We start from the raw sequence: 9,553 nt of genomic DNA, 5'->3' as shown, positions 1-9,553 counted from the left end.
GGTTCGAGGAGTCAGAACCACAGGCGGCTGCATTCAGAGAGTCAGAACCACAGGCAGCAGCATTCGGGGAGTCAGAACCGCAGGCGGCAACATTCGGGGTGTCAGAACCGCAGGCGGCGTTTGGGGAATTTGAACCGCAGACAGCGGCATTCGGAGTCATAAACGCAGACGCCGGCAGTCGGAGAGCCAGAACTCAAGACGGCAGCAGTCGTAGAGTCAGAACCACAGACGGCGGAAGTTGTAGAGTCAGAACCGCAGTCGAGATGAGGTCAGGTGGTGTTCACAGGTCGAGATGTTGCCAAAACGATGTTGCAAAATCAGATGGCCACAGGTCCAGAGCGAGGTCGAGCAATGGCCACTGAGCTTCTTTCTCCAGATGGCTGCCGACCAGGAGCGGAGCAGGATCCAACTTCCTCCACTTGAGCTCGGGGCACATTGGTGGTGGCAGACCACCCCTCCCTCTTCCAGGATCCTCGCCGTGGGACTGGAATTGAAGCGGATGGCGGTGGTAGCGTTACAGGGGCAGGTCAAGAAACAGTCATTGCAGCTGGAGTTGCTGCCGGGACTTACGAATGTGGTCAAAAACAGAAGGTCCGTGCGCTGATTGCATTGTCTGGTCACTTTGTACTGTGAAGGACAAGGCAGAACAACCAAATGCGGCACAGACTTTTATTGAGGAGAGAGGGAAAAGGGAAGTGGATCATTGGAATGCGGGGGTCAGACCACCAGCAAGCAGGACGTGGGTCCAAGTCATGGTCGACCGTGGCATGCGGGCATGTCCATCAACTTCGGATAAATAATAAAAATAAGGCAAGCCCTGGAGGTCAGCTTATTAAAAATATTGGCAGCACCGTACTTACAGCGAGGAGGCCAACTCGTCGGCTGAGTGTAACTGTTTAAATCACCTCCTTTTCAGCTTGGTGACGGATGTGAATTTCACAATCCGTCCAGCGCGGAAATTTTGGAAATTACATCCGGACGCCTGAAACTTTGACCGGGCGATGGGCACCAGAGGCCCTCGCCTGGAGCATCCGTGGACGCCCCCCTGAGTGAGCCCCGTGGCCGTGGAGGCCGTCACCAGCCGAGCGCAACGGCTGCTCCAAAGCCGCAGACTTCCTCCTGCTTGAAATTGCACAAAGTGCGAAGGCCTATTCATTTACTTTGGGCGTCGGCCAGAGGGCGACATTTCCCCAACGGCAAACCAGCATCTAGGAAGCATTAGGAAGGGTGCCAAACATGTCATTAGTGTAAAGGCAAAGGCCTTCACACTATTGTTATTCTACTTTTTTTTTAAATTATTATTATTATCCTACTTTATTCCTCCCACTTTTTTGACACCTAACTACTCCCACATGCTTTAACCGATTCATCCCATTCCAACTTTCACACGTTCCAAAAATTCACGGCATGACTGCTAGTTACTGTTGTGACCCAATGTGCCATTATGGGAAATTTCACTGACTGCAATGTCAACATTCCTCCAAAAGAGGTAGATATAGAGAGAAATTTCTGTCGAAATTACAGTTCTTACTGATTGCTTTGACTTGTTTGTGTCACATGCTCGTGCCACCTGCCAGTCGGTGGTTCTTCCATAGACATCGGTCGTTCACAGCCACGCTCCCGCAATCAAGGAATCACCTGCACTTGTCCTGGTTTTTTAAGTGGATGCTACATAACCCGGCACTCCCAGCTTTCCATTGTCAGTCTGTCCGTGATGCCTGTTACAAGCTCGCTGCACCTCTCCCTTCTGACTCCAGTTGCCAACTCTGTCAGTCTACTGACCTGTCTTGCCCTGCTCGCCGCCTGCCCTGACCATCTTCCTGCCCTAGACCACCATTATGCGCCGCTCCCTGCTGTACTGCACGCGCACTATGTCGCATGCTTCACCAAGTCGATTCCTGCCATCTGCATGTCGATCACCTGGTGGACGTTCACCAATCGCTGCGCGGCCACGAGCCTGCCACTCCAGCACCCCGGTCCAGCCAGAACCCCAACTGTCCCCTTTTCCTCAAATCAATAACGTCTTCCTTGTGCTGCATTTGGCTGTCCCAGCTTTTCTGTCACAGTTTGAAGAAACTGGGAACCTTTCAGCAGAGCAGAAGACACCTCATACAAATGTGTTAACCCATTCTCATTGGATTGACACAGTTTTCCTACCATTTTGCAAAACAGTTAACACAGATATCATTCAAGAAATCCAAACTCCATTGTTTTAGCTGTGGTTACAGAACAGAAACCACATGCTCCGAGCTCTTGGAAACTCCCTCATCAGTATGCAATCACTAAAAGCACTTGCATGACACATTTTTTTCAATTTGCGATCAGTCTTCAGACCTGTGTTGTTTGTTCTTTGGAAGCATGGATTGAGGAGGTCTAAGGGCGATGAGAGGTAGAGTGAGAGTGAGAGTTAGAGGGGTCAGAGGAAGAGGACTCTGTGTGCGAGGCTGAGGTATAGCTGGAAGGGCTCAGAAGAAGAGACAGAAGAGTGTTCATACTCCTATCGTTTAGGCCTACCATAGATTTCTGTTGTGTACTGTAAATGACAGTTTTTTTATTTTCCTAATTTCACACACAGTGATGGATTTTATTTTTATTTCCATGCGTGTTATTCTTTATATATATATATTCTATATTTCATTTGTCAGCCCCAGTCTGAAAGAAAGAAAATAATATAGTTTGCATATCTGATTCTGGATGCATTTTTTGCAAGAGGGTCAAAGCTGAGTTGTTTGAAGGCAAAATTTGCTTTTGTCTTATATTTCAAACGTCAAATTTGTTTGCAAACGAAATGTGTCATTTTGACCACTGTGGCATGTGTTTAGCCCTCTGCATTAACTGTTTAGAACATGTCGATTTTGAGTTGACGGCTGCATCAAAACAATCAATAAAAACTGTGTTCAGACAAAATATATTTGCGTTTTTCACGTGTTTTTCAGATCCAAAAATATATGTGCAAATGTAACTTTTTTTTATTTTTGTGTGTGCATTTATAAATATTCAATGTTGCGTGTAAATTGTCGTGTATGCAATTGTGACTAAGTAGACATGCACATTTCTTTTTGACACAAATATCACATCGTTCCAAGAGATTTCAGCTCTGACAATGAATGCAATGCAACTGAACTTTTTCTTATGATTAATTGAAAGTTTGAACATACTGTGCATACTGACCAATAAGAAACACCTCACTAACTAAGTTGGTAGAAGGAGATTCAAATTTGATTCCGTTACACACAGCAAATGCTGACATTAGATATTTATTTATAACTGGTTACTTGTAGTTGTTACTAGTACATGGGACAGTGCCAGCTTATGTTGTATATATATTTGTATGTATAACATTTAAACTTTACATCACACATGACGGCCAAGCAGGTAAAAATCTGTCTACTGGTGTGATTGCTCATAGGGAAGACATTATGAAACAATGCAAACAAGAAAAAAGACATACTTATTGCTCAAGTGAAAATAATCTTAATGACTCTAAGAAGAATACATGTATTAATGCACGTGAACAAATCACTTGACTAAAATAATGTTTCAAACACAAAGGCAAGAAGAACAAATTTCACCATAAACTAACATCAATGTTTGCTTGGTGTTAGTAACCCGCTCTAGAAAATAAAATAATATATCTATATCTATAAGTGCAAAGAGGGCCAAGGTCTAAACTCGTTCAGTGCCAAAGCACAAGTCTTCATCTAAACTACTTTTGTGAAGGGCAGACCATAGTCATTAATGTTGGCTTAAGTGGAGGTACAAAGTATAATGTAGAAATTCTGAGAGGATAAGGTTTAGGGTACAGCACTTCAAAAGAGGACAAAATACATTCAGGAGAGCACCACACCCCCCGCCCCCGTGGACAGTTTATGTTGAAAGTTGCTTTTTGATACACTCCACATCCTCTCCACTCAAATGATTGAGGTGTCTGTTTTCCATGCAATATCTTATTCTAACGCCTCTATTTTATGTTCATAAGTATTTTGAACTTTATATGATTTTTTCAGTCCATGACAGTTTAGTCTCCAATATCAACAAAATCCCTCAGTGGTAAGAAAAAAACATCTAGTGGCAGACATTTTTATAAAAGTGACTTCAGCTGATAGCCCTTTTGAGTGCAAGTGGGTTCACCTGTGAGAATCGGGGCACCTTTTTTAGGGAGTGGGAATATATATTTTTAAGGTGGTTGGGGGTTGCCCTACATTCTGAGCTCGGTGCCCAAATGGCTCCAAAACAGCCCCGCTCCTCACAGGCCATCTCAGAAATGTGCACACCTCAGCAATTGAATGCTATGCCTGACCTGAAAAAAACCCATTTTGTAACAGGAGACATTGGTGACATTGGTCCATTGATGCTGTACACTAATAATCCATTAACCAGGGGACCTATTGCGACCCAGCATAAGAGCGGGCAAACACACACAATTTCTCCTACTCTAAATCTCTAAAAGCATACAAATACCTAAGAGTTTATGGTTACATAGCACACAAAAAAATACTGACTTTACACTGAAGTGATGAAATAATCTAATACTACGTGACCTTATGCCTTTTTTTCTGGGCATTCAATACCAGCCCATCAAATTTTTGTATGGCATGTATAAATGTGTAAAATGTACTGTTTTTATAGTGAGCGTGTGTGTGTGTGTTGCATGCGTGTGTGTGTGTGTGTGTGTGTGTGTGTGTGTGTGTGTGTGTGTGTGTGTGTGTGTGTGTGTGTGTGTAACTTTGGTATAAGAGGGGCTAGTTGCATTTAGGGAAGTACATGTCAGATTAATTTGTTTGTTTGTTTGTTTCTTTGTTTGTGGGTGGTGACTAAGCAAAAGAAGGGGAACATGCCTGGTGCTACCTCAAGCCTCACTGATCATGTTTGGTATTGATCAGAATGTGATTGTCATAGGGGAGACCACAAAGAGTTGACTAGAATCAGAACCACAACCATGCAGTGAAGTTACAGACTGACGATAGTAGTTACTATCTTGGCTCTAATGGAGTAAGCCACCCTCTAACACTATGTAGACTACCCATATAATGAAGCATCCCAACATTACACATCACATGCATATAGATGTTACTAAGTACAATTCTACACTATGTTACTGTTGTGGATTGTCTTGGACTTTTACATGGCGCTCATACTAAAGCTGCTCTCAGCGTAAATAAATTGCATTTGGAGACAACATTTGTTGATGTGATCATAAACAACGCATATATTTCAATAGGTCACAAATCACACATTGTCATTCCACTTGAAGTCAGGCAGTGTGTGTTTGTGTTGAATTTGTATATAGTTATACTTAGGCCACATAATTGTAAATTATGTCATTAAAATTAGGTGAATAAAAATGAGTTGGCTTCAGCTGGGAATGTTATTACACACACGAGGCGTGCATGACTTCTGATTTTTGATGTTGTCGACACCAATCTAATGAAAGTCAAGTCAACGTATAGTATTTTATATATATACATATATATATATGTACGGTACTGTCTAGTCACCGTGGGACGGTGGGAAACGTAATTTCGATCTCTTTGTGTGCCTGGCATGTGAAGAAATTGACAATAAAGCGGACTTTGACTTTGACATATATATATATATATATATATATATATATATATATATATATATATATATATATATATATATATATATATATATATATATATATATATATATATATATATATATATATATATATATATATATATATTCCCTTGCGCTGTGCTTTCCGCTGGAACGGCCAAGTAACATCTTGTACAGTTTGGTCTGAATGAGGATTGGAAAAGACCACTTTGTGGGTGGTGGAATAATCTCCCATTCTCCATGTAGCCTGATATTGCGGGGCAAAAGGTTGTTCAAAATCCTCCTTTAGGCTGTATTTTTGCCCTTTTTCTCCCTCAATTACCAAAGCTGCACATTCAGAAACAGAAGGCCATTTAAATGAATTCAGGTAACAAACATATTTCTTCACTCATCTGTTGCTGCATGTAGCTCTGCCTCCTTCTCAAGTAAGAAATATGATTATTATTAAAGTCAGCATCACGGACCAAAGGTCACTGTGTAGAAAAGTCAACACCTAAACTAGTCTGTACAACGACCATACATGACAGCCAAGTCGCACGCAACTTAAGTGGAGTTTTAAAGCAGTCAGTGTCATGGGTTGTGTGTCGTCTAGCAATAATGCAACAACAATTACGCACAGACTAAGCACTACTTGAACGATGCAGTTGGCTGTGTTCCGCTGTCTGTCAAATTCTGGACATCTTGTGACCACCATGCGAAGTGCTGATACAAAACAAATTGACTTGATCAAATTCTACTTTTCATATCCTTACATGAGCAGCTCTTTATCAAATATTGCTACAGAAATGTTTAACGTGTTTATGTGTGGGCCATGTGCTGGGGGGAGGGGGGGCGGGAGGGGCTCGAGCCAATAAGGGGATACTTAGCAAACACAACTATGAGATAGTCAAGAATACAAATTCAAGTGCTGAGCAGCAAGAGTGAGTTTGTGGAGAGTATTACGAAGATGGGGTTTGGGAATAGCTGTAGAATATAAAGTTAGGTTCAGAAGCTTCAAAACACTCATCATGGGCACAAATCTTATATTTATTCAGTGCTCTTAATTATTGATAGGAACTGTCCTGTCAATGAGTTTTTAAAAGAAGAATTGGATGCACATATACATTACTTTCATTTTTTTGTGGAATTTCTTTAATCCACACAGGTCAAAATTATGCGTACATCCTGAAATACTGTGCATACAGTACAACACTCACAAATAGGGCTGAAACTGAAATTTGAGTATCTCTGCTCAAAAAATTGTTTGAGGCATTTTTTTCCTGCCACAACTCGTTTATTTAGGTGTACACTGGACGTTAAGACCCAGAACAAAGTCTACTGTGGTTCGATCAGACCTCGCTTTGTCTCATAGACCAAAAACTATGGGGAGAGATTTGTTTAAAATGTTTCTAGAAAGAAAACTGTACAACCAGTTTGTTGTTCTCTTATTTGTACTTTTCTTTATTTTTAAACCATGAAAAAAAATAGCTGCAGCCCTACTCACAATTATATCTTTTGCTCAAATGTACCTTTGTGAGTTTTATCTCAATCAGATGCTTAAGGTCAAGCTCAATAATGGCAAAGAGAAACTACCAGCTGCAGTCAATTGTTGTGTTATTTAGTTGAATGTATGCATATATTACATTATGTATAAAACATTTTGGCTCTGAGTGGATGACAGAAAATTCTTAAATTCAAACGTGCACACTCAATTCAAGTCCTTAAAACGCATTGAAGAATCTTTCCACCATGGATAAAGGAAACTTCAAATCAATCATTACGTAAAGATACGGAATGAATGTGACATTCATGCTCAGAAGGAATGTACTACCGTATTTTTCGGACTATAAGTTGCGTTTTTTTTTTTTCATAGTTTGTGTGGGGTGGCAACTTATACTCAGGAGCGACTTATGTGAATTTTTTCACAAATTTTCAAAATTCAAAAATCCGCAATGTAGTGAAACCGCGATAAACGAACCGCGATGTAGCAAGGGATTACTGTAATTTGAACTGCAAGTAATGTCAGTGGCGCGGCGGTTATTTACATAAAGGACAAAGGATTCGATCATGGGATGACGAAGATGACGAAGGGCCCCACGTTTGAAGGATTTAATGATTTGGAGTGACACAAGGTTTGAAAAACTTATTTATGTTATAGTTATTTGATATATTTTATTTCATGTAGCAACTTGTATATGTTTTTATTGTTACAGTTCAGTAGTTGTTGGCTCGTTGAACTCTTGTTTTGTTAAATAAAGAGCCGTTTACCAAACCCATGTCTTTCCTGGTACTTTGTTAACGCTACAATATAGTTATATACTAGATCTGTGCGGCGCACGCGCAGTGTTGTTGAAATAAAGGATGAGGAATTTGATTGATGGATTTAATGATTTGGAGTGACAAAGATGGTTTGATAATATTGTTGTTATATGATAGTTATTTGATATATACTTTATATATCGTTATATGGGTCTGTAGAATAATTGGAAATGCAACTCACGATGAGTCCGATGTCAGTGGCGGCGCATACGCGGCGCATACGCGGCGCATACGCGGCGCATACGCGGCGCATACGCGGCGCATACGCGGCGCATACGCGGCGCATACGCGGCGCATACGCGGCGCATACGCGGCGCATACGCGGCGCATACGCGGCGCATACGCGGCGCATACGCGGCGCATACGCGGCGCATACGCGGCGCATACGCGGCGCATACGCGGCGCATACGCGGCGCATACGCGGCGCATACGCGGCGCATACGCGGCGCATACGCGGCGCATACGCGGCGCATACGCGGCGCATACGCGGCGCATACGCGGCGCATACGCGGCGCATACGCGGCGCATACGCGGCGCATACGCGGCGCATACGCGGCGCATACGCGGCGCATACGCGGCGCATACGCGGCGCATACGCGGCGCATACGCGGCGCATACGCGGCGCATATGCGGCATTGTTTACATAAAGGACGATCGATGGATTTAATGAATTGGAGTGACACAGATGGTTTGATAAACGTGTTATTTATGTAATAGTTATTTGAATAACTCTGAATGTTTCACCAGGCCGTTTTCAGATCCTCGTTTGTGTATATGTCATGTTAGCATTCCGTATCGTTTAGCCTGTTGTTGCTGGTTCATGTCTGTTCTTGGTGTTAGATTTTGACAAATAAATTTGCCTCAAAAGTGCAACTTATACTCTGGTGCGACTCATATAATGTTTTTTCCACTTTATTGTGCATTTTATGGCTGGTGCGACTTTTACTCCGAAGCGACTTTTAGTCTGAAAAATACGGTATGTATACTTCTGACTCTAACTGCACATTAACTGTTCTGTTACAATACAGGAGGAGAGAAAATAGCAGACAAACGTTCTCGGGGATGAGACCACAGAGAGCGATCATGGTTGTTAACGTCTTCCTGTCACATTAATATTGTAAAGTTTCCGTGATTGTTACCCCCTATGGCTTCTCTCTCTGTAGCTCCACCCCTCCCTTCCCTTTTTTTTTTCTTGCCACTTCAACAGGAAACCTCCATGGTTTGGGTGACTGCACCAACTCCCTCGGTGCTGTCGGAGTGGGTGCAGGCACGAGAACGTGACCCATCCATGGAGCTGGCGCTTGTCAGAGAGGCGGTCCTGGAGCGGGCCAGGCGAGTCATACTGGCAGAAGGCACTAGGAGGAGAAGCAGACGGACGGGGTAAAGAAAAGAACTTTCACGTGTGTTCAGGTGCTACTCATTACTGGTATGAGGGGAGGTCATGCTCTTAGTGTAATTAAGGTGTCTCATTATGCTGTGGATAATCAAACAAGAGCCTGAATTTGGTCAGTGTGGCTGTTGGGCTTGTCGGTCTACTCACAAATGCATTATGAGTAGCATTTAATTGAGGAGCTTGGGAATTACAGTATATAGTGTGAAGCTCATTGCTGAAAACAGTGAGCACTGCCTTTTTGTTTTTTTCGATATTTTTTGAAAAGATAGTTTGAGATGG

General features: G+C 42.5%; 1 protein-coding gene across 4 annotated transcripts in view; it reads right to left on the bottom strand.

Moving 5' to 3' along the window:
- Positions 1 to 5,716: 5,716 nt before the first annotated feature.
- Positions 5,717 to 9,553, bottom strand: part of ndrg4 (NDRG family member 4) — a 34,644-nt gene continuing 30,807 nt past the window's right edge. For all 4 annotated transcript variants that reach the window (XM_085914615.1, XM_085914619.1, XM_085914616.1 and 1 more), the window contains one exon: positions 5,717 to 9,236. In XM_085914615.1, coding sequence (XP_085770741.1) covers positions 9,082 to 9,236 — 155 coding nt within the window. In that variant the 3' untranslated portion in view covers positions 5,717 to 9,081. The remainder of the gene's footprint in view (positions 9,237 to 9,553) is intronic.

This window comes from Syngnathus leptorhynchus, chromosome 6 (assembly GCF_054491065.1).
Source record: "Syngnathus leptorhynchus isolate UIUO chromosome 6, UIUO_Slep, whole genome shotgun sequence".
NCBI classification, from domain to species: domain Eukaryota; kingdom Metazoa; phylum Chordata; class Actinopteri; order Syngnathiformes; family Syngnathidae; genus Syngnathus; species Syngnathus leptorhynchus.
Note: the sequence above shows the minus strand (reverse complement) of the source record. Positions and strands in the feature narration are given on the sequence as shown.